Source organism: Xyrauchen texanus, chromosome 36, assembly GCF_025860055.1.
Source record: "Xyrauchen texanus isolate HMW12.3.18 chromosome 36, RBS_HiC_50CHRs, whole genome shotgun sequence".
Classification (NCBI taxonomy): Eukaryota; Metazoa; Chordata; class Actinopteri; order Cypriniformes; family Catostomidae; genus Xyrauchen; species Xyrauchen texanus.
The window spans coordinates 12944971-12970818 of NC_068311.1; the positions used below are offsets into that span (position 1 = coordinate 12944971).

The 25848-nt window shown below is 37.6% G+C and overlaps 2 protein-coding genes across 3 annotated transcripts; one reads left to right on the forward strand and one right to left on the reverse strand.

Annotated features, from left to right (window-relative positions):
* Positions 1-316: 316 nt before the first annotated feature.
* Positions 317-2216, forward strand: dharma. The gene is made up of 3 exons (XM_052107312.1): positions 317-623; positions 777-964; positions 1080-2216. The coding sequence occupies exons 1-3, from the start codon at positions 317-319 to the stop codon at positions 1152-1154; spliced, it is 570 nt and encodes a 189-aa protein (XP_051963272.1). The 3' UTR covers positions 1155-2216.
* On the reverse strand, positions 1403-17160 carry clip3 (CAP-GLY domain containing linker protein 3). Of its 2 annotated transcripts, none has more exons than XM_052107311.1 (14): positions 17041-17160; positions 13682-13831; positions 13290-13429; positions 8751-8844; positions 8338-8499; positions 7943-8061; positions 7162-7398; positions 6759-6894; positions 6458-6604; positions 6104-6235; positions 5755-5878; positions 4940-5004; positions 4033-4105; positions 1403-3903 (listed from the first exon to the last, which is right to left on the reverse strand). In XM_052107311.1, exons 2-14 carry the CDS (start codon positions 13809-13811, stop codon positions 3849-3851), a joined length of 1614 nt encoding a protein of 537 aa, XP_051963271.1. In that variant the 5' UTR covers positions 13812-13831; positions 17041-17160; the 3' UTR covers positions 1403-3848. The 2 variants fall into 2 exon arrangements, with proteins under 2 accessions (XP_051963271.1, XP_051963270.1); XM_052107310.1 differs by having other exon boundaries at positions 1404-3906.
* Between the last annotated feature and the right edge of the window lie 8688 nt (positions 17161-25848).

The following is a 25848-nucleotide window of genomic DNA, read 5'->3' on the forward strand; positions in this document are numbered from 1 at the left end:
AATCAGACATCTGATACTTAATAAGCTAACTTCTATTGAAGTGTGATCAATAAAGATTCAGAGGAATCATCACTCATTTCAAGTATTCAAAGGGATTAAGACTCTTCAAAGTGGATCTTCAAAAGTTAATTTCCTTTGGCCTCCTTGAAGGACCTCGACCTTCACAAAGAGGTGTTAATGAACCAATAATATACATTAATACTCAATTTAATCTTTGTTTTGAAGTTAAAACGAGAGAGGAGGTACAAATTCAGCTCTCTGGATCCATGTCATTATTAAGATAGAGTAAGAAGAGAGAGATACATCAGTGAAGAACATGGCAACTCAAAGATTTTCAAACTTCTCCATCGATTATATTTTAGGCGAGAGCAGCAAACAAACACCAACATCGCCTGCAGTGGATCATCATTCGCAGCATTCCTCAGGACATTTAACCAAAGTGGATCTTCTGTGCCAGGATGGATCTAGAGGTCATGGTGACCATGCAACTCTAATGATGAACTTTCCATCATCATCCTGGGCAGAAATGTGCAGATGCTGTGTTCCAGTAGGATATTATCAAAAGAGCTTTAATTCCAACTACTATGCAGGCCAGCAGTGGCCCTTCTATATGTATGGAACAGGTATGTTTTTATACTAATTGCATTGTTTATATTGATTTTATGTTCTCAGATTAGTTTATAGTATGAAAAGGGGTGTAACAAAATTTTTCATTTTTAAAAATATTTGTATATGATTGATGTGTTGTATATAATTTACTATCACATTGCCTTTAGGATGTGACAAAGCTGACAGTCGCTGCCACCAAACTGCACCTCAGAGACAGCGCAGTAGAGTACGAACCGTTTTTACGGACAGCCAGACGGAGCAGCTCGATCGACTCTTCGCTATCACGGACTACCCGTCCGTGGAGGCCCGCGCTGAGTTATCGAAGAGCACCGGCCTCAGTGAGGAGATTGTGCGGGTAAGATAGTGCTTATTTTAATTTATTTTTTTTATACCTGTTGACTGTTTTTATAATTTTTGAGGTAAAAATATTACTAAAAATTAACTAAAGTCAGGTGTTCTTTTTATTTTAGGTGTGGTTTAAAAATCGACGAGCACGCAGAAAAAGACAGACACCTGCTCCTGATCTTCCCCAGGATTCAGATTAATTTATGACGGAATTATGTCAACGCTGACTCTAAATTAAATTGTGAACACCGTTTTAAAAAAAAATACAGACACTTTCATTTATAGTTGTAAAGTATGAACAGGTTTTATACGAATAAATGTTTTTTTCTGAGTGACAAACTTGAGTTTCATTTATTTTCTTCCTTCATTTTTTGATTAGCTAGCTAGCTAGCGGGAAAAACAGATAAAAATAAGCTTACAAAATAAGTATAAAACCTAAATGTTTATTAGTCATATATCCATAGCCAGGATAGTTTCACTTGAAGTAATTAATAAACTTTTCATGCTGATACACTGTAGGAAAACACCCCCAGCAAAAGGTATACACAGCATGCAGTACAGTTACTGTATGGTCCATCAAATCCCGAACTGAATTAATAAATAATATCCACATTAATTCCATTTACAGAGTACAGTATTGTTAACATGAAAACACAAAACACATAGGCCTAACCTTAAAAAAGTACATTGTAAAATTATTAAAATAGATATTTTCTTGGACAAATAAATGCTTAGAAATTAACTATACCAATTACACAACTGGATAGAAAATGACAAAAAGCTTTGCTGACAATGTTAGATGTCACATTTAAACTCTCAGACTTGAAACTTAAAAGTGTGGAGGGTAAGCCATGTCAATGTGAGATAATTACAAATGAAATGGTCATACCTTTTTGTTTTCCTTTTGGCATCAAACAATGAAATGTGACTTGTGTTGAAATTAATTTAAAAACAGTGAGATATTGTTGATTTTTACAACTTTAAGTCACCATAAAGCAACATACTCTACAAGTCACAATAAGTTTCATCAAACTGATTATGCACAAGGTTTGTTGAAAGCTGACCTTTGAACTCCATTAGAAGAATACTACTCTAATCACTACTGTGTCAATGTTAAACCTACCACACAAATTCTATAACTCTTCAATGAATAATGGCATGGCAGCTGAAGAAATCAAAAGCTATTCAGACCTGTTTAAGCAGTACATTTTCAATTTTGCAATTTGCTCTTTTTTCTTTCTTTTTTTTTTTTTTTTTTTTTTGCAGATCAGTGCAGTTCATCAAGTGTTCACAAGAAAGTTGTTTAGGAGAGCACATGAGAAAAGCATTTTTTTTTTATCTCTCCTTTACAATATCTGCCCATTCTGGGATCATTTGAGTGATTTTACCTAATAATGTTTGATCCCAGGTTAACTATAAGGGGCAGACAGTTTTACTCATGCTGTGCTTCTATAGGTGGTAATAAAGTTGACACATTTCTATCCATATTCATATGCAAGTTGACAGAGTAAATATTGCTGTTTTTACCCACACACTTGATTACAATATAATAAGCACATACTTTTTCACAATCAGAATTTTAAAGAAGAGCATTCACAAAACGAATCAATGTTGCAAAATGAATGATGGAGAGTGAGAAGGGATAATTGGGGCTGATCTAACAGCTTTTTTAGACTGTAGAAACTAGTGTTGTTTTACATTGGATAAAACGTACAATGCATAAAAACTGTTTGGCCTGTAACTTCTGAAAAAGGTGCAAATGATACTTTATTTTAAAGTAAATAACAATAAAGCATATGCATTTTATTTTTCTATTTTTTCAGTGAAAGAAATACCTTTGTTGTTTATTTGTATAGTTATTGGGTTATAGAATCAGACCTTTTAATTTTGTCTACCTCGTTTTTTATTAAAGGTCAAGAATGTTGTTAAGAAGGTAGTTTAAAAATCTATAATATGTCATTTGGAGTAATTGATAATTTAGCCTTTAGTATATCATGTAGCTTATTTTTGGCTCTGTGGTAGATTTTAATGAAATGACAAGTGATTAATTCACTTTTAAAATCTAAAGCAGTCCTCTCAACGCCTTTCAGAACAGTTTAAGCATCGGGAAACGTGCCCATGCCTGCGAATGTCATGCAATATTTATACCTTAATCTATACAATTGCATAAGGGTAATTGTGGATGAAGAAAACATTGGGCTCAGATGGGAAAACCCTGTTCTTTTTTCACATTGGCAGCATCAATATTTTCAGAGGACAGTGTTTTTTATGAAACATTTTTATAAGCTTTCAGAATTTCACTTATAATTCAGAAATAATTTAAGTCACCTACTAAAACTAAATAAATAACAGGCATTTGAAACTTAGGAATTTAGCCAAAGTTTGCACTATAATACTGGAAATTAAGGCAGGTTCATAATACAGCAGCAACATGTTTCAAAACCAAATTAAACAAAAAGCACCTTTACAAATTTAAGCAACAAAAGCCAACAAGCGTGCTTGTTTGTATCATGACTGTATTAACAAGCCTGAATCCTGCCAGTAATCTACCCACAGTGGTTTATCAAAAAACCCAAGCAGATACAAAGACATGAATGGCTTTTAGTGGATATGATTTTGCCTTAATTAGATTTAATAAAAGATTGCTTATTTGTTTGTAATTTAATAATCGGAATGCAGGACATTAGTTACTTCACAAGGCACTATTTTTTGTTATTTAATTGCCATCAAAGGGGTGGGAGGAGAGGGTGTACAGCTGTGGCTCTGACAGCAGTCTGGTTAGTTCACAGAAAGAAGCACATGTGAATAATGGATGTACACAGAAGGGGGAGAGATTTTATCTTGAGGAGGAACAGAAAGAGGAGGAGATAAAATTAAAGATGTAACCGGTGGATTTAAGACTGCATCTCTGCACGGAGCATCCAGGGAAACCAGCAACAGAACAGCAACCTGCTGGAACACAGAAACAAATCATAAATGTAAAATGCTGCTGGATCTTGCAACAAAGGATGCATTCTATATTCATAGAGGCCACTAAACGGATATGTCATTTGTTGGACACGTGCTGGCCCAACATACCTGGATACAGAATTCTCAGATGTTATGTCTTTCGGAGACCGTACCGTATTAAAGTTACGCTTCGGCTGGGACACTGTACAGAAAAGGACACAAATAGCAATTACAACCATTGTTGCATATTGTCTTGCCATCTCAGTATCATGATGAAATGTGGGGCTGTGTTGTATTGATGTTCAATTCAAGAACCACTCTTTGATGCAAAGAATATTATGAATATTGTTTAGCTTCTTGATAGGCCTAATTATTATGTAAAAATGCATTCCATTTCTTTTAACAATTGATGCGTATCAGGTTATAATAGGTTTGTTAGCTATTATTTAAACATTTTTGGACAAATGTATCCCAAAACTAAATGGACAAATTCCACATGACCATACCAGTTTACCACTTAAAAATGTTTGCATATATGCCTAATTTAAATATATGGAGAAATATATGAAAACATCTATAGATTTCCATTTAAAAAAGTACTTTAGTTACTTTTATTTGGAGCTAAATACAGTCATGCAGGTGAACAGAATTTGGGACAATTTAAAAGAAAACTTTATGGCAATTACACATTATGGATGATAGAGGTCACTGCAAGCAAAACAAACAAGATAAAACCCATTTAAAGGAATAGTTTATATAACTTGAATGTCCAAAAAGCAAATAAAGGCAGCATAAAAGTAATCCATATGACTCCAGATGTTAAATTCATGTCTTTAGAAGTCAATCCCCATATACATAAATACAGTGTATGTATGTATGTGTCTAACTGTATTATGTACTAAATTTACTATATACTATTATATTATAAACATTATTTTGAAAAAGGGGAAAGACATACACATATAATCCCTAAATGAAATAGCTCCCTAGCTAATGATTAGCACAAGATACGCAAGCTCCTTATCTTTATACTTACTAGTCACCTGGTGGACTTTCTTCACTAGTGTCCCATCTCCCTCGGAGTCTTTGGGTCCTCCAATTCTACAAAATTTCAAAGAAAACAATTTTTAAAATATTGTTTATGCTTTTTGAAAAATTAAAACTTTATAAGCAGCTTTGTTTCGATGATTAGGTTACTTGCAAATATTTGGTTTGAAGTTACATTTTATTAAATGTTCCCTTCGTATCCACACTTTTTTCACACATCTTACACCAGATGGTTTCGCAAAGACTTAATAGACAGCATCTAAACACCTAGGCCCCACCCCATAACATTGTTCTAAAACTCTCTCATTGTCATTAAATCAAGACAGAGTGGAACCTTTGCTGCAAATGATTGTGATATCCAGAAAGAAAAGGAAATAGCACCCAATGTTCTGCTTCATATGCTGACAAACAGTGAAACAGTGACAAATGACACCTATACTCAGGGCTGGATTTGTAATCTGGCATACCGGGCATTTACCTGGTGGGCCAATGCACTTTGGGCCCGATCAGGGGTGGACTGGCCATTGAGAGAACCGGGACTATGCTGAAATGAGCCTCTTCATTCTGCAGAATGGGACGCAATATGCCGAAGGGGGCAGCGATATGCAGAAAAAAACAGCGACACCCCCCCTACCCCCCTCGACAATTTTTGGCCAGTTTTTTGTAAAATTCCTTGGCCGATTTCTCTTCCCAGTCAACCCCTGCCTATGCTACAAAAGAGTGTCCTGTTTTAATCCCAAACCTGTTTGTCCCAGTAATCCACATTGTGTCTCTGTAAACATGTTTTTCTCTGGAGACTTTTACCTCTGAACACGGGATGGTGGTGCAAAAACCCCATATTTGGGCAAACAGTGGAAGTAACGCACTCCAAATACACTGCCGTCATGCTTTCCAGTGGGCTGCTCCAATTCCACACCAAACCAATATCCTGATGGTAAGAATATGCACACACACACACACGCATGCGCGCACGCGCACACACACGTGCCCAGACAGATCATTAGAATCTTCCTTAAACTGCTAAAAATGCTGTGACATAAATGCTAGTACTTTTATAATCAATATCACATTATTTATAAAGGTCTCGCACTGCACAAGTTTCTACATATTCTCAGTATTTTACACCATAGCTTAGATCTTCACATAAACATACCAGGAGCAAAGTCTGTCTTTCCAAAAAAGCGGACAATTCCTTGCTTTTGGCCGGCCACCAGCACCTGATCCCCAACTTCAACCTTCACTCCATCAGGATCCAAACCCCCAGACAGAGACTTCTTTCTCGGAACTGGTTGAAAATAAAATAAAAAATGCAACAACTCAGAAGACAAACTTCAAGTGTTCAAGAGCTTTGAATTATTCAAATACAAGTAATGTAACTACTGTTGCATACAATATTTTAAGTGATCAGGGATAATCAGGAGTCTGAACCGCAATCTGATTCCAAGCGGAGCTCTGAAAAAGCTGCACATTGTTACTTCAACAGGACAACTTGATCGTGAGCACTCACTCTTTTCACGATCTTTCTCTTTTTTCTCTTTCTTGATCTTGCCAGTCACACGAGACAAATCCATGCGAGGGGTTTTGGGCGTGGAGGTGACAGAAGAGGGGGTCTGTTCAACAGCTTTGCTGATTTTTGACACAGGGGTGAAAATACCTGCAGAACAAATCAGTATATAAAACATAAAACTCTGAATATAACATCAAACTACAGTGCTTTTCATGACAATAAAAAATATTTGAAAAACGTTTTGTAACAGCACAGAGAATAAAGTTACAAATCATGAAATACATGAAGTAATAAAACACACCTTGTTTTGGGGAGCAGATAAAATAGCGGATCCCACCCACACTCCCGTCATTCTTGCCCTCTGGCTCATCCAGCTCGATGCCCACCCACTGCCCGCTGGCGAAATCAGTGGTGCCACAGAAACGGAGGGTGCCAGTCTGCAGGATAGAGGCAGAATTCATCATGATGGGTGCATTCATTTACTTTAGTTGACAAAAACTCTACTTGCATTTGGACTTGGCACACATCTGGAAACCTATTTAAGCTGTGCAATGAAGCAAACTAAGCTTTTGTTTATGTACCCCTGAATTATGTCTAAAGATTGCGATGTGTCAAGTATTATGTCTTATGATGTAAGTCTTGCTCACAGTTAAAAAATACAATGCTAATGAACCAGTATATAATGCATCAGCTAACAACCTCACCTTCATGTCGTCCAGCACCACACGGCCCCCAAGTTTGAGGCCCAGGGAGGAGAGCATGAGGTTTCCGGGGATGTTGTCATAGTTTGGCAGGGTGGCACGAGGAAGGTTACAGCTGAGCGGCACTGCGTCCAACAGCAACTGCTTCAGCTCTTTAGCCACCATAGCAGCCTCTGTTTTATCCAGACTCATGTCTATGGGGTCAGGGACGACCTCTGCAGGGTCTTGACCTTTATCATTCTGTTTAATATGGAATAAGAGTGTATACTAATTAGTGATAAACCAATATATCATCCAGGCCTGTTTTTCATCACTTGTGTGCCTTCAATAATTCATTTAAAATGGTACAGCAGTGTTCCAGTGAATTTTTTAAAATATAAATATTCCATGTACAGTAGTTTCTCAATTAATGTGAGGTAATAAAAGCTGGATGCATAATAATTATAGAAGAATATATATATATATATATATATATATATATATATATATATATATAGCCCTAATCGTTTATTTTTTTTTGCTGTCATAAATCGTACATATACATACAGTATACAGTATTGACCCTCTTCATTCTATGTATAGGAATTGGCCATTGAAAACCCACATATGTTGATCACTAATGTTACAGAAGTAGTGAAATAGCAACAGCAACACAGAAGTCTAAAACACTGATTCAAAAGGAAGTGGATTTGGGACGTAGCCAGCTCAGCAAATTAACTAAATGAAATTAACTGTACATTTAAATCATCAGTTTTAAAAGTACATTTTAAATCATCATGCTTACTCTGACAGAGGGGTTGGCTCCATGTTCCAGCAGACACTTGACAGCGTCCAGGCAGAGGTTGGAGGCAGCAATGTGCAGAGCTGTGCCATGATAAAAATCACTACAGGTGGAGTTGAGCACTGTGTAGAGAGAGGAACAACTGATATGACAACAGATATAACATTGTATTTTGTATTTCTAAACACTGAAAGTGAATGGTGCCTGAAGGTAACATTCTGCCTATTATCTAATTTTATATACCTAGGAAGAAAGTCACAAGTGGTTGGAACAACATGAGGGTGAGTAAATGATGACAGAATTAAACATTTTGGGTAAACAATTCCTTTAAGTTTAACGAAGAAGCTTCCAGATGTCATGCTAAGTATACAAACACTGTGCACGCTTTTTAAAATCACCTTTAGGCTTGGAGGCTTTGAGCAAAATGCGGATCAGTTCTGGCACATCGAAGTAAGCTGCGTAATGGAGAGCGTTCATGTTGGTCCAACGACTGCGCAGACTCACATCAGCACCTAGAGCTATGAGCTGATTGGACAGCCGGAGCGCTGCCTCAGGATCACCTGAGAGGAAAACACATAGTTACTATAGCAACTGTCACATGCTTCAGGCATGTCATTATGACAGGCAAAAGTAAAATGAATGGCAATTTTGTGCTTTTGAAGGATTAAAACTTCAAACTTTGAAGAAATTAAAATTTAATGACCTCAGTGCTGCAATTACAGAGAAATGTCACATTTCTAGGGTGGATCCCAGATTATGAGGCATGCCTGGGCAAAGATTCTGTGTTCCAATTGCTAGCAGTGACACTCACCCACTCCATGAGCTCCCGCTTTGCAGCAGTAGTGGAGAAGAGTCATATCCGTTAGGCCGTCACGGTCGTTGACATGGCAACCTCGCTTTAAAATCTGAAAGCGAAAATGTGACAGAACATAAAGAGAAAGAAATAATCAGAGAAAGAGAAGAGACTGGCCAGTGTTAACTGAAACTGCAACACCTACACCAATAATTACTATACCAGTAATTATTATTAATTACCAAATATTAAAATGGTCTTTCTGTTTCTTGCTTTAGTCTATTATAAAACTTGAGTCAAATGATAAAAAAAAATAACAAAAACAACTGAAAGGATAAAAAAAATAAAAATAAATTATATATATATTTTATTTACTGTATAGAAAGGAAAAACCCTGTGACAGACTGCCATCCATCAGGAATCCAATTAATAACTAATGCAGACTAGTAGACAATTTTGCTCTTGAGTAGATGCAGCTTTTCAACAGTAAATGGCCACTTTTGAAACTGGACAAGAGCCAAGTTAGTCAGATGTACTCTAATGATGAAACATTATTTCAATTAATACTAATGCTATGTGACTGAAGGAAGCCTTGTTGCTGAGTCACTCTTAACATGGCAGTTCCTCAATGTATAGCAGCCATTTTCTAAAAAAAAAAAACGAGAAAAAAAAACAAAAAACTGTATCAGCAGGGAGCATGTTTTTTATTGACTGAAATGTTTGATTCTAGGAATCCACTGCTGACAGTGCACATCCAAAACGTAGTTACATTAAAATTCTTTAAGAACATCCATATGCTAACTCCTAAATGTTACTTCAGAAAGTTGACAAAAATAAACTTTAGCAGATATCACGTTAAAATTTTACAGTCTTTCTCTTCCTGGAAAACCAATAAAATGCTCTCTAGAATGTGTATGTCCCTAATACCACCTGCTTCTGACTTGCAAAAGTAAGTAACAAATCCCACCCCACCCAACTTCCGGTTTCAACAGGAAATTAGCACAAGAAAGATAAGAGCATTTGTCAAGCAATTTTATGGGGTCTTTAAAATTCTACACAAGATATTCCTCCACCTGCAATCTGTTTAACTTCAGAACTAATCTTAGTTCATCACAAACAAGGCTTTTACTTTCCAGACTTCTGATGTTTTTCCACAGTGGTTCTCATCCAGGGGGCGGGACCCACTAGGGTGCCTCAACACACTTCCAAGGAGGCCTCAATTTGACTTATTAAATAAGAAATATTAAAATAATAAACATAATTCAACTAAAATAAAATGCCAAAGATGTATGCCTACAAATTATAAAGACTCTTTATGAAACTTCTAAAATCAAAAATTAACCATGATAAATTATTTTAATCAGACACGTCTAGTTTCGGGCTAAGGGTCTTCAAATATTGTCTTGGACAGTGGGGGGCTCAAAAGGATCTCAAAAAGATTGTTTTACCAGACCAAGTTACGTTGGCTGCAGTGAGCAGACTGATCTCACAGCAAACTCGGAAACAGTAGATTTACATTCTTTTTTGGGGGGCAGTGTTTACCGAAATTCGAAACACTGCCCCCCATTGCCAAAGTACTGTTGACCATTAGTGCACATGTGAAGAAGGATATAGCTGCAGGCCGAAATCCAAAAAAGTCTGATCTGGAGCTCCAAATCACCAGCAAAGACATACAGTGCCCCTAACCTAACCCTAACCGTGGGTGGAAGTGGCGCCCCATTTTGGAGTGTGCCCAACCCTCTTCTGGAGATTTCCCCGCCCTTTTTTTAGAGATCTCTGGGCTGCAGCAATGCCTACTTTAGGGGTGGACAACTATTTTGATAAAGGGGCTACATCTGGCTTTAAGTACCGTAGGCTAGTGAATACAGGGGGCCACATTGTACTCCTTTTGAGATACAATGTTCTGCATTGATTAGGTTTTTGTATCTTTTAAGCCCAGAAATAGTTGTGTACTCAATTTTCTGAAGTGTATCTGTGACTGATGGGACTATTCTGCAATGGCCTAAGTATTGTATTGCTCTACAAAGGTAGATACTTTTCTATCAGGCATTAAAAAACTGAATAAAGGCTGAGCTTATTATAGATTATTTTACCATATCTACTTCTGTGTTAATTTATTATTCAATTTAACACTCTCTACATCTGTTTTAATAAAAAAATCAAAAATGATATAAACTTTTAATGTTTGTCACAAATTGGGGGAAATTACTTATTTTATTCTCAAAACATAGCCTGTTTTCACGCTAAAAGGGTCATGATGCAGGTCTCTTCAATGGTTTGACTTTCCATTCAGATCACAACTGAATAACACAGGCTGCATGACTATGATAAATGATTACGTCAAGAGTTAGATTAACATACAGGTGCGAGGGGACTTTCTAAATTGCACAAATAAAAAATACATAAACATATTCATCTCTTGCTTGCTTTTGCTCGCGTGTCAATGATTACCCCTCCATGTGTCAGTGATGCCGAAATCTACTTTTATATTTAATTTCATCACTGAGAAGGTTTACCTGCAAAGTAGCACCAAACATCACAAGCAGCCTCAAGAATCGACACAGGGTAGCCATATAACACTTTACCTTTAGCAGAATATTGCACTAGAGATCGCTAAGTTTTTTCAAAGGGAAAAGCGAGAGCTAGAAAGAGCGCACTCACGTGCATGGTTGTCAGATTGCACAAAATAAGTATAACATTAGGCGGAATATTTCAAATTTGCGCAAGTATAAATCTCAAATTGGGGGTTTTGCGTCTCTTATCTGGCAACCCTGAGCATGTTACACGCTTGTGGATATGCGTTAGGTCCCAATGCAAGATAACTGAAATATCCACTGAAAAGAAAAAAAAAAAAAAAAACGCTTTTAGGCTAAATGAGCAAACCATCAGTGGAGCAAAACTGTTAAATTATAGGAAAAAAATTCAACTTCTGAATCACATAACCGAAGACGTTGACGCAACACGCTAACGGTCACGCTACAAGGGAAGGTCAACACGCAGGAGCCGATGCAAAAATGTTTGATAGTAGATGGTGCTTATCGGTGAGTTCACACAATGTGGGTGATCCTAGTGTACCAGAACTGTTGGAAAAAACATATTTACTTCCTGCAAGATCATAAGAGAGCTGAGCCTCACAGAGATCTGAAAGGTGAAGCTGATTTAAGGCATAACTCAATGGAGAGTTCAGTCAGATGAAGAAGGCTTATTATCCCTGCAACTGCAGCACCTCTTGGGACACCCTTTCACAGTACCACATCTACTATCCACCACACCCACATCTTTATAGACCACAATCAAAAGTAATGTGAACATGGGGGCTTAAATGTCCTTAAAATGACATATAAATCACAAGCTAAATCTGTTGTATGTTGTTTAAACACTACCTTTAATGTGCGTGGGATTTTGCCCCAAAAAAGTATTTAAACACTTAAGCCATACTTAAAAATGTATCAATGGCTTTGCATTATATAACAAATATCAAACCAAGTGGCACTTATTTTAAAGAGATATGGCACACTTTTCAAGCAAAACAATAAGCAGGTAGAAGCTTGCTTAAATGATTCAACAATAGATATATTAGGGCGTTAGTGGAACATGTGCACAGTTAATGTGATTCATTTCTTACATCCACTAAAAATCCCCTTGCAACCAGTTGGCTGAATGAAACAGCTGAAATAGTTAAAAAAAAGGGATGTTTGCAGATGCCACTTGGTTTGATATCATGTCATCATTCATACATTTTTAACTGTGACTTAAGTTGCCTGAATACTTTTTGGCTCCACTGTATACCTAAGCACAGAAAGAAATCAGTGTGACAGAAAGAAATATGACCCTTTCTCAAGACAGCTTGAATAAAATGAAAACATACAAAATTAGAAACTGTAAATATAGCATATCCAAACAGTACAATACCCTTGGCCATACTAAATAAAAAACTTTTGGCATAAGACAAGTGTCTATATGAAAAAACATAATGGTTCACATACTTATTGTGGAATAATAGAGTAGAAAGACAGATTTCCAGCATGTAGTGGGATAGTCCACTAATTTTCTTGTATCGCAATCAAGTCACAATCGCAAATGTTACTAGAAAAGTTCATTTATATTACATAAAAGCAAATGTAAATGTGCAATCTTTCTACAGGGCTAAAGAGCCATCTATACTCTGAACTCACAGCACCTTAAAATTATTTCCTAAATCGCTTTAGATGCTAAGTTGACAACATTTGCTCTGACATGTAAGGACAAGCTGTTTTCTCTCCCAAAACGTTAAGAGGACAAAGCCTTTAACAAGTTTAAATACAACCCATTCCATGTGGGAATTGGAGCCAGTTAATTCATCGATAGGTCATATTACACAGAAATGCCAGCAGCCAAATGGAAACTCAATACGTCTCTCTATAAATCCTGACAAACAATTATCTGTCACTAGGTCACTGTCTTCATCCATTAGGTTTAAAACTAATAAATTACACTTTCATGATTGCAAGAATCAGGCATCTATACATCTATACATCTAGCCAAATACTTAAAATTGAAGTTCGAGGTGGTTCTCACCTCATTGCCTATGATATCGATCTTGTGCTGAACTTGTGGGACCCACTGGCGGATGATGGCGAATAGCTCTGGGATTGTGGTCTGAGGGTCAATCAGAATCTCCATACAAGCCGGATCATTTGGGTCAAAGAAGGTGAACGCTTAAATAGAAGCAAGTAAAAAGCAAGATACATTTAATGGGCAAAGAGGTTTTCAGACAGAAAGTAATTAAACCATTAAGATGGTGTTTTACCACTACATTCTGTGCTGTGAATTTATCAGATTAGACAAAATCTATTTAATTTTATATCCAGTTTTAATAGCATGTAGTACAGGACTTCCACTTTTTCACTGTAAAATATTTGTAAAAGGCAGAACCAGTGGTAGATCGGGCAGCTAGTAGAGAAACCCACCATAGTCCTTGGGATGTGGAGCCTGTGCAGATGGATGCACCATGGGTTTTTTGCGAGGTTCATGAACAGGGCTGGTGAACTCAGATGCTGGTTGTGCCTCTTCCACCTCAGAAGTTTTCTCTTTAGTCATTCTGTTTGATGTGATTGGGCCTGGACATAAACAATGTGCATTGTTAGGACTAAACAAAGACATCAGATCCTGTCAAGTCACTCCAGATTACATTAAATGTTTTAACCAGTACCATGTTGAAAGGATGATTTGGTCTTAAAGGAATAGTTCACCCAAAAATTAAAAATTTCTCCTCATCCTGAATGTGCATGACTTTCTTTCTTCAGCAGAAAAAATGAAGGTTTTTAGAAGAATATCTCAGCTGTGTAGGTCCTCACAATGTAATTGAATGGGTGCCAAAATTGTTAAGCTCCAAAAATCTCATAAAGGCAGCACAAAAGTAATCCATACGACTCCAGTGGTTAAATTAATGACTTCAAAAATGGTATGATAGGTCTGGTTCAGAAACAGATCAATATTTAAGTCAATTTTAACTAGAAATTCTTCTCCGTGCTCAGCCAATCTCCACTTTAACTTTCACATTCTCTTTCTAGTGTTTTTGGTGGGTCACATTCTTCATGCTTATGCCCCCTACTGGGCAGGGCGAAGAATTTCTAAGTAAGACTAACATACTGCTTAAATTGGATTGGACAACATGAGGGTGAGTAAATCATAACAGAATTTATGATACCTTTAAAGAAATAGCATAAAGCCAATAAAATAAAAAAGTCTGTCCTAAAAGTCACAACAGAAAAGAATGGCTATTTTGGCCGATACCTCTTACAATACTTGATAACTCATTATAAAACTGTTTCTGGATTAATCCGTGACCATTATTCCATTAAAGCATGGGCCACTAAAAGAACAGATTCCCTTTTTGCTCTCTCAGTATAGGACAAAAACATCCACACAAAATCTGCCGTCATTAGATCACTGTTTCACTTTGGAATTATGCTTTAAAAATTTACAAAGATATACAAAGCTTTTTTTTAATGTTCAAACAATAAATCATTTCCATTGAACATGGATAGGATCTGTTGAAAGCATGACAGGCCAAATTTTTATATGGAGCCACAATAAAAGATAAATAGAATTTAAAAAGTTAAAATGAAAACTAAATATGATACACGATGACTGATATGAAAAAAGGTTATTTTGTGCTTTTAAAATATTTTTGAACCTCAGTTTTTGCACACATTTTATATGTATGTACTGTATATTATAGAACATTACAAATACTTCCTATGCATATGTTGGGCAATTCCACATAAATGTCAACCACATGAAAAGAGAAAGTCTGCTGGTTTAAAAGCGTTTTCAATACTTACCATCATTATGTCAACCTATAGACAAGTGCCATTTTCACAGCTGTCACATCCATTTATGGCAGTTTTTACGCATTAAAGTGTCAATAATATTTGACATGTTCTTTTACGTATTGAGGCTGTTATTATTTCTGGAATGTGTGTTTAAATTCAAGTTTTAACTAAGATTGTTACAAATTAATTATAAATCAACCATCTTTTTTTAATATCAGTGTTATCCTGCTTATAACCGACATGCAGATGGTTTTAATTTGGTTAATAATTGGCCGATATCGGCAGCCGATTCATCGGTGCATCTCTAAAATAAAGCAACTGTAATTTACACAGTAATTCAGACAACTATAGCTGTATTCTGCAGTAATGTAGCTATAACATCAGCCATGAAAATAACATTCAGAGGTCAGTCTCAAATAAATGGACAAGCACCTGCTTCCAGAACCAAGCTAAGTGCACAAACGATTGTGCTCATTGTGATTGAGATCGAATGCAAATATTCAAATCTCTTTGTTTTATTAAATTAATTTGAAAGTTATCACAAATGTTTGGCAATCGAATTAGGATTTTGGATCACCATTTAACATGTCAATAACACCTAAGGAGAATTTTGCAACTAGACCGCATCTGAAGACTATGGGAACTATTTGTTATTATTTAGGAAAAAACAAAGAATGTATTGTAGAACTGGAATGAAATATCATTGACATGAAAAAAAATTAAATAACAAAACACTTTAGAATGTGAAATCTCCAAAATCCCATTATGATTAATCATTATTTTAAGCATTATGCTATCTTTATACATTGTGCAACCCTGGATGAAATGAATGATTTACCAGAATTGATTTAGGTTTTGATCAGGATCCATCACAATATCCATTTTAGGAGATGCCTGGTTACTCAGTATTTAACATTGCTAAGCAATGCCAGTACTTATGTAAATATGTTTAGGAGAGAAATGGTCAAAGTAAAAATAAACATTCAATATCACTCACTGTTTCTAATCACGCACTATAAATTCATCCAATGGATCTGTACACTGCTTCTGGAATGCGATAAGCCCACACATTAGCCAAATATGGTACTGCAAGCTAGCAATGTCCTTCTTTTGCATCTGTGGAGGACTTTGGTAGTGTTTATGCACTAAAAGGGCAAGACATTCTATCAGAATTTAATTAAATTAGAAAATGACAACCCTAACAGCATTAACATTTCTTGGTGTGCATGATAACTGCAATCTTATGATTCAAAGATCAAAGGTTTCTCAACTAATTAATAGAAATGTATAATATAGATAATAAAACAATCACATTTTAATATTCAACAACAATTGAGTAAACAACTCTCTCTCTCTCTCTCTCTCTCTGTCTATATATATATATATATATATATAGACACACACACATATCAGTATGATAATAGCATTACAAAAATGCATCAGATACAATTTTATTAGTTTATTAGAAATGTGTTAACAATATAAAGACTGACTAATTTATTCTAATGCTGTCCTCAATCGCCCCATTAGTAAAATATAGTGTTAGTCAATATAATACACAGCTGAAGATTTTTTACACTAATGCCTAAGGACATTTCAGCTGTATTATCGCTGGATATTTTATTTTGAGATGTTCTACAATAGTCAACCAAAAAAAGGGGCGTATTCAGAAATGGATTACTCACAAAGGCAATGAGCACAGTCTTCAATCTCTCAGTGTTATTGATTAAAATAGATTTTGATAAACCTTAATCATTTAAAAACGGTATCTCTCGACAAAACATGGAGAAGCAGGTGCTAAACGACGCGTATAATAACGCATTCTTATAAAGCATGTCAGTCTTTCTTACCCTGTGTCAACAAGAAAACATGGACGCTCAATCACGCAGCACTTGAAAAACAAGCAGGCTACTGTTCACGCGCCAAAAAACACGATTGCTATTTACATCCCGTTAATTTAACTTGACATAGCAAAATAATATCCGTCTTACCTGAAAGCAAGCCACAAAATCGTTTCTTGTCTCTGTTGTCAGCGTCGGGTTGAGAGAAATGCGATGGAGGATGTAGGGATGCTGCGCCTTGTCCTTCTTTTAGCCTGCGTCACGGATGTGACTCACGCCTGGACCACTCTCCTCCAAGCTCCATTCACATCCCTCAACCAAACTTGATACTCATTCTAGAATTTGCTTGATGAAGAGTGCTTTACAGTAAGTTTTCAAGAGACTCAAAACGAATTACAAATGGAACAAAAATGATGTATGATTTTTATTTATTTGCTTTTTGTCTTCGTAGCGAATATCAAACGATTACACGTAGCGATTTATGGAGGACGATCAAACCGAAAGTGTTCTTGCATTTAAAAAAAGCTAAACGCCAAGTTGACGTTCTATTTTTGCATTCGGTGCAGAATGTTATTCTGGCGCCTGACATTTAGCCACTTAATAGCCTAATGGACAAAACCAGTGGCGTAAGTTTCATATGAAAACTGGGGAAGACACGTCAACGCAAAGCTAAACTCCGACATTTGGACAAAACATTTGTGAATGGACTAGATTTATTGTGTTTAATATAAATGGATATATAAACATTTCCCAAAAGTGTCCAGGCCAAACTTACCCCATTTTCGTCCTTTATAATTGCCTCCCAATAATCATCATAATGATACAGGCATTAACAACAATGTTTATTTATTTTAAAATGTTTTATTATTAATAATATTATTATTATATATGTAGCCTATATAAGATTCCTGAAAACATGTATTCCTCTTGTTGAGCTTCTTATTATACATCTACATAATGTTAGGCACTTATGGGCTTGTGTTCCTATAGCTTAACTGGTAGAACATGCCTTGAGCAGTTGCAAGGTTGTGTGTCAGATTTCCAAGGTACGCATGGACTGGTTTGCAAGGTGTTCTTTGGATAGAAACGACTGCCAAAGGTATATAAATTAGCTTGAAAAGAACAATGTCTGTACAAAATATTTTTTCAGGCTATTTATTTTGGAGAATTTCAGACAGGAACATTGTGGACAGATAAGACATGGTGTACTTAGTTATTAAAAGTTCTAATGTAACTAGATCTAGTTGAGACATTGCCTACAAAAGCAGAGTATTTAGACACTTAAGTATTTAACTCCTTAAACTCTGTGGGGCCAGGAGCGTGTAATAAGTTCACGCTTAAAATGTAAAAGTCAGATATTTGGTAGGGTACAACAGGGCTAAAAGCCCCTCGGGGGAAAATGCACATTTGATTTTATTTTCTCCCAAAACACTAAACAGCAACAAAAACTACCACAGTACTTTCCTTAACACATGTTTGTACACTGCAAAATATTCCTGATCCATAAGATAATTGCATGCAAGTTTGATTTTGAGGTAATTTGATCTAATATTTAATATACTTTTTTGATGTTTCAAATGACTTTAGCTAATGAAAATCCCTGAAATCAACACACAGTTTTACTCAAATTGCTCATTTATCATTTTCAGTTTTGTTCATATGTGATTAAATCAAAAGTGTTAAAAATACTGTCAAATAAATGCCCTCCTGCTGTAGGTACTAAATGCCCACTTATGACATATAGTTTTTCTTTAGTGGGGCAAATTGATTTGTTATGAGCATTTTTCAAAGTTGGCTCACATTGACAGATCCAATCATAATTGAGATTAATTTGTTTATTTAATACTAGTTTTTATGAAATGCCAAATGTAATTGAAATGAACAGGAAATGGTTAACCCTTTTCTGATGTGGTCATTTTGAATAAGGAATATCTTCTCAAAAGTATTTGTCGTATGACAAATGTTGCCCTATATAACTACAGTAATGTCCTACCATTAAAAAACTTAAAATGTGAACTCTTCACAGAACTCCATCAGGTTTGCATTTGTTACATAAAATAACAAGATTAAACATGAAAAAATGAGCACCACCTTGTGGTAGTGATGTAGAAATAAGATTATAAATATACACGCTTTTCAAATAGCTCTTAAATAGACATTTCATTTTCAAATGAAAGCTCACATTCTCAGGAATTGCCATAACACCACAGTTTAAATGATTATCAAAACATATACAAAGTTAATTTTGATCTCTGTTAAACAGCAAAGACAAATTTCTACCCAGATTTCTGCTTCTGTATTCTAAGTAGACACAAACCCTATATCAACGCTTACCGTTTTCTTAAAAATTAGCAAATTTTTACTTGTCCTTGAACTTGCAATAATCCAGTGTTAAATCTTAGATGTCCAGAACAAAATATGTGGCCCAGCAGTAAAAGCATCAACTCATCATCTGCGAAAATACGGTCTCAATTATTGATGATAAAATGTTATACATCATTGCCAAGCTGAGGATCTTTACAGCTATACTTAGATTTAGCTTCTAGTCCATTCAGAGGCCAAGATATTGACAAAAGTGTGGGGAATGTGTGTGCATTAGATCGCATAATAGGCTGCCGGAGTGCCAAATATCCACATTTTCCTACTATATAGTATGCCAAAAACAGTATGTAAATGGAGACGCATGTCCAAATCCTCAGTATTCATGAAACAATAAGCGAGAGATACTCGGATGAACTACTATTTCCGGCGAAATTCTAAAGTGTTATTACTTGCATGCAAGTATGTCTACCCAGCAAACACAGAACGTTTCCCTAAAGTTAGCGTATTGTTATCATTTGGTTATTTTTTTGGGGAACGAATTCCTAACTAGAAACCTTCTCTTTAGGTTCTATTTTTTATAACCATAAAGTAACATTCCTAGAACATTGCAGATAGTTTTTTGGGTGAAAACCTAAAAAGCACATTTGAGTGTTCAGCTGCATTAGAGTGCCTTGTGCACTTCAGAATGTATTTTGTGATTGAAGGATTGATAAAATTTTATTTTTCGTAGTACTTGATGCCATCTTGAGTAAAAAGAGCCTGAAATACATGATTGCAAAATTAGGATTTTATTCTTTGTTTGTTTTTTATGTTCATCATTAGATTGTAAACACATGCAATATTATCTATGAATTATTGGAATCTGTTTTGGAATGTGAAGGTTTCTAAATTAGATTAGCTACTTTGTGAGTATGTGTTTATTTACATTTGAATTTGTTGCCATTCTCTGTTTGATAGTTGTCACATGTTTGGGGTGAGTCATTGTTTCATCGAGATAATTACTCGCGCAGACTCCGCTGTCATTATATCCACCTGTCGCTCATTTCCTCTGGCCTATTTAGCTTGCCCAATCCCTTCAGTGTTTCGATGATTATTGTATAGTGTTGCAGCGTGTTTGCTGTGTGTTCACAGTCTGGTCTAGACTCATGTATTTCAGCTGTCTGTTTTTTTGTTCCAGTTTTTGTCTTTGTTGGTTCTCGGCTGATCTCACCTGCTCTGTTCCAAATTTAGCTTTTTCTCCATGATCATCTGGATTCTTAAGCCTCTGTCTCTCTGCCAGCCCAGTTGTGCCTCCCTTCTTCTCTCAGACTCACCGGTGGACTGGCCCATTACATGGATTGTTTCCAGCTCTCTTGTCAGCTAAAAAGGGCCGGTCGGAGCTGTGGATTATTAGCCAGGTATCGGCATTCCTTCACTGAGGATTCCCAATTTGTTTTTGTTCTTAATTTTTCTAAAGAAATAAAATAATTTGAATTTACATCCAGTGTTTGGGTCCTTGCCTGTTCTTGTCTGAACAATCAGACCAAGAATGTACCCAGCAGATGATTACCAGTTCTGTTCAGCACAGTTCCGTACAGCACAGGGATTGCTCCTTGGACGATAGGCCGAGCAGTTTGCCGCCTCGAACCAGGCTCTGGATGCGATAACGGCCTGACCTGTCCTTGTGCCATAGCTTCACCCCTGGATTTTTTTTTTTTAACATAGATCCTCTGTCTTGCTGGGCCTTCTTATCACAATGCTTTCTAAAGTTTCCCTTCAAACCTTCCACGTTCCAATCGAAAGAGGCAAAGGTAGCATTTGTTATTACCGTCCTCGCTAGCAGAGCATGGGACTGGGTTACAGTGGCCTGGGAGAGCCAGCTACACTTCTGTGCCTAATACTTTGTCTTTGTTGCAGAGCTCATAAAGGTTTTCGATGGCATAGCCCGCAGCAGAGAGGCTACTTGGTTGTTGGCTGAGGTACATCAGGGTTCCAGGTCAGTCTCAAATTTCTCAGCCAAATTTCACAATCTCACTGCCTCTTGCCGGTGGAACGAGCAAGCTCTGTGGGATCGCTTTCTCAATGGACTCAGAGAGACTGTCATTGGTGAGATTTATTCCCTAAAACTGCCTGAGAGCCTTGACTAACTTATCGATCTGGCCATTAGAGTTGACAACCATCTTTCTCTATGCTGCCACCGTGGTTCAGCTCAGTCTCCCCACGCTCATATTGTTAATTCTTCACCACCTCTGCAGTCCCGCAGAACCAGGTCCACTGTAGAGCCTAGGCTGGTGAATTGAGTCAAGCTATCCCGAAGAGAGATTGAGAGATATGGATCCTCCAGGTCTTATGTATATATTGCAGATGAAAGGGTCATCTACTAGTGATGTGGCCATTAAAAGATGGAGCTCTGCAGTGATTTGGAGGCTACTGGTGAGCGGAAGTCCTCCATCCTTTGTGCCATTCTTCCCGATTTGATCTCCTGGGGAAACTCTTCCTGGAATGACAAAACTTTGGTGTATTCCCTGTGTTCCTGTGGATCGGCCTATCATCACCCACACCCACTACAACAAAATACTCCATGACATGGTTAATCACTTTATCTTCATGTATCTGGATGAGATTCTGATTTTCTCCAGATTCCTCCAGGTGCACATTGAGCACATCAGGCGAGTGCTGTAATGATTGCTTAAGAATCAGCCGTTTGTTTAGGTGGAGAAGTGTGCGTTCTACGTGCAGTCAGTTCCGTTCCTGGGAAACATTGTGTCGTCCGATGGGTGTTTACATGGATCCCTTCAAGGTGAAAGCCATCACCGACTGGCCCACCACAGACACTCACTGAGCTCTGCAGAGATTTCGGTGATTTACCCATTTCTACCGATGATTCATTTGTAATTACAGCACAGTAGTCTGACCTCCACTAAAACAAAATTCTGCTGGTTGCCACTGGCCCATGAAGCTTTTGAAAAACTTAATGTACTCTTTACGTCCAAACACATCCTTATTACACCTGACATTTCTCGTCAGTTTGGGGTGAAGGTCTATACGTCGGAGGTGGGTCTGGGTGCTGCTCTCTCCCAGTGTTTGCCTAAAGATGACAAGATGCATCCCTGTGCATTCTTTTCGCACCATCTGTCATCGGCCGAACATATTTACGACATCAGTTATCGAGAGCTACTTGCCATCAGGCTTGACCTCGGAGAGTGCCAGCACTGGTTGGAGGGTGTTGAATGGCATTTTTGGTGTGGACCAACCATAAGAATTTGGTGTATATCAGTCCTGCCAAATGTCTTAATTCCAGACAGGCATTTTGGGCACTCTTTTTTGGTAGATTTAAGTTTACCATCTCCTACAGGTTGGGGTCTAAAAAACATCAAACCTGACATGCTCTCCTGCATCTTTGAAGACTCCTGTCACATTGGATCTTCCAACACGACCCTCCCCTCCCACCGAGTGGTCGCTATTGTGTCTTGGGGATCAAGTCAAAGGTGCAGGAGGCTCTTTGGGGAGTGACGGCACCGGCAGGAGTGCCAGATGGTATGCTCTTTGTTTTGCGGTAAGTCGATCAGCCGCATGTTGGCCATTGTTCGGTAACATTTCTGGTGGCCATCGATGAGACAGGACCAGGGCTGGACTGGGAAGAGAAATCGGCCCGTGATTTTACATAGCAACTGGCCTAAAAGTCGCTGTCCTTTTCTGCATATCGCGGCACCGTTTTGTGGTCCGTTCTGCATAACACTGCGGCTCATTTTAGCTTGTCGCTGCCCATTCGGCCAGTTTCGCAGCCAACCCACCGGCCCACTAGGTTCTTCCAATAGCCAGTCTGCCCCTGATCGGCCCCATATGTGTCGGCCAACCGGGAAAATGCCTGGTATGCTAGATTACCAGTCCAGCACTGGGCAGGATTTATGACCATTTGTTTTGTCTTGTTTGGTCTGTACCAGAAGTAAGATTTCTAATCGTCCCCCAGCCAGACTTTTACCAACTTTATCCATGCCTTCCAGACCCTGGTCGAACATCACTCTGGATTTTATCACCGGGTTGCCACTTTCACTGGGCAACTCGGTGATCAATAAGATGGTCGATCGGTTCTCAAAGGCAGTCCATTTCATCCTGCTCCCAAAGCTCCATTCAGCCTGTGAGATGGTGGTCGCTGTCTTGGACCACTTCTTTCAGATCAATGGGGTTCTGTTGGATGTGGTCTCTAACAGGGGCCCTCAATTTGTGTCCAGGTTCTGAGGGGAAAGTGTAGCCATCTGGGGCTGCAGTCAGTTTGTCATCTGGGTTCCATCCCCAGACTAATGGTCAAACCGAGCAAGCTAACCAAAGTTTAGAGGGGAATCATAATTGCATGGATACACAGAATCCCTCGTCCTGGAGTGAGCAGTTGTAGTGGGTTGAGTATGCTGAGAGTTTCTGAGTTAGCAGGGAGTAATACACTGATGCCTCATGACCTTTTCCAAAAGCAGCAATCACCTCTCCCAAAGCACCTGCCACCTTAGGGGGTGTGTGCTTCTCCCAAAAACAGTACAGAGCATGAGGCACAGCTGTAAATACCTATAAAACTGAGATCTGGGAATCCCAAAATGATGACCCAAATTCTCAAAAGATCTCAACACTTCACTCTCATACAGGTTGCAGAGTGTAGTAACCCCCCTCACAATCAACTCTGACCAACAGAAAGGGGATTGTTGATACATAATTTGGGGTTCAGTCACATGCTTGAGGCAACATTTAAATAAATGTCTGAATTAAATACTCTGGCCACTCTTTTGCAAATCACGTGTAAATGTAAAATAACGGGATGTGACTTAACTTTTCTGGTTAGTTTGATAGAAAGGCTTTGCAATGGCGAAACAGGGGCAAGGACTTCCTGTTTAATAGAAAACCAGGGAAGGGCTTTTTCAGTTGGACGCGACCAATGAGCCAAATGTCTAAGACCGAACGCATAGTAAAAAAACACATTTTGGGTAGGCCTAGCCCACCTTTGTCAATCGGCCTATGTAGTTTGTTGAAAAGTAGTCTGGGACATTTACCATTCCAAATGAAGGACTTTGCTATGCTATCAAATTGCTTTAAATAAGAGAGGGAGAACTCTATAGGGAGTGACTATGACTAGCAGGTAGATGAATTTTGGAATAAAGTTCATTTTAATAACATTAACCTTCCCAGTCATCGATAAATGTAATGAAGTCCAGTTGTCCACATTGCTCGAAATTAACTCTAACTAAATCAGAAAATTTTATGGGAATAAAAAATCAAATACTTGATGTCCCGTTTGGGCCACTGGAAGGCGCATGGCAGAAGGTAGATACTGGACAGTATGCTGTCAGAGCCAAAGCTTTGGATTTAGACCAATTTACTTTGTATCCTGAGAACTTGGAAAAGGAAATAATAATTTTGTGGAGACAAGGCATAGATCTAGTAGGCTCAGAGACAAATAATAAAATATCATCTGGGTAAAGCAGAAGCTTATATGCCACACCTCTGGAAAATCATCCTCCTTTCTTATTGCGGCTGCTAATGTTTCCAGGGCAAAACAGAACAATAATGGTGAAAGAGGGCAACCCTGCCGAGTGCCCCTATTCAGAGTAAAATAATCTGAAATTAATCCATTTGTTTGTACCGCTACTACATGGTGTCTATAAAGTAACTTAATCCAACCAATAAATGCACTCCCGAACCCATATATTTTCAAAATCTTAAAAAGATAATCCCATTCTACCATATCGAACGCCTTTTCGGTGTCAAGTGAGATGGCAGCAACCGAAGTCTGATCATTCGCTACTTACCACATGATATTGATGAAATGCCTAATGTTATCAGAAGAGCTATGGCCCCAAACAAACCCCACCTGATCTATATGTATAAGAGATGTCATAACTTAACTGGTTACCCAAAATGTTTGACAAAATTTTTACATCTAGCTGGATCAGTGAAATTGGATGTTAACTTTTACACTTGCTTGGATCTTTGTCCTTTTAAAGAATCAGACTGATCAGGGCTTGTGTCATGGTTGGGGGAAGGTTTCCATTCTTTAATGATTCCATATAAACTTCTAACAAAAGTGGAGCCAATTCTGTAGCACAAGATCTAAAATAATTCAGTGGCAAAACCATCTGGCCCCGGAGCCTTGCCTGTAGGTAAGGCCTTAATTACCTCATCAAGCTCTTTCAAGGTTATCTCAGAATCAAGAGAATGTTTTGCTCAGTTCTAATGGTTCCATAATTGTTCTAATATCTTCATCAGTAGACGAAGACGTGGAACTATAAAGATCAAGATAAAGGCATTATTAATATCAATGGCCGAGGTAAAAATGTTACCACCAGGGAATAGTAGAAAAATACTTTCTCTCTGCTTTATATATCTAGCCAAATGCTTCCCTGCTTTTCCCCCTGACTCAAAGTATGACTGTCTTGCCATGAATAACCAAAACTACACTTCTGTAAAAAAATAGTATTATATCTGTATTTCAATAAGGGTCAATTATCTGTGGCCATCAGATGACATTCGCCGCTTGAGCTTTTCCTCAGCACTTTAATATTCCCTTCCAACTCCACAAGTTCTCATGCTTTGGAGTTTTTGGTAAATGAGGCATACTGTATGATCCGACCAAGAAGAACCGCCTTAAGTGTCTCCAAAGCCACGCTCACAGAA

Coding starts and splice junctions, on each gene's coding strand:
- dharma (XM_052107312.1), top strand. CDS start 317: ATGGCAACTCAAAGATTTTCAAACTTCTCCATCGATTATATTTTAGGC. Junction 624..776: donor CTTCTATATGTATGGAACAG/GTATGTTTTTAT, acceptor CATTGCCTTTAG/GATGTGACAAAGCTGACAGT. Junction 965..1,079: donor TCAGTGAGGAGATTGTGCGG/GTAAGATAGTGC, acceptor TTTTTATTTTAG/GTGTGGTTTAAAAATCGACG.
- clip3 (XM_052107310.1), bottom strand. CDS start 13,811: ATGACTAAAGAGAAAACTTCTGAGGTGGAAGAGGCACAACCAGCATCT. Junction 6,236..6,457: donor AGAGAAAGATCGTGAAAAGA/GTGAGTGCTCAC, acceptor ATTTTCAACCAG/TTCCGAGAAAGAAGTCTCTG. Junction 5,879..6,103: donor AAAGACAGACTTTGCTCCTG/GTATGTTTATGT, acceptor TCTTACCATCAG/GATATTGGTTTGGTGTGGAA.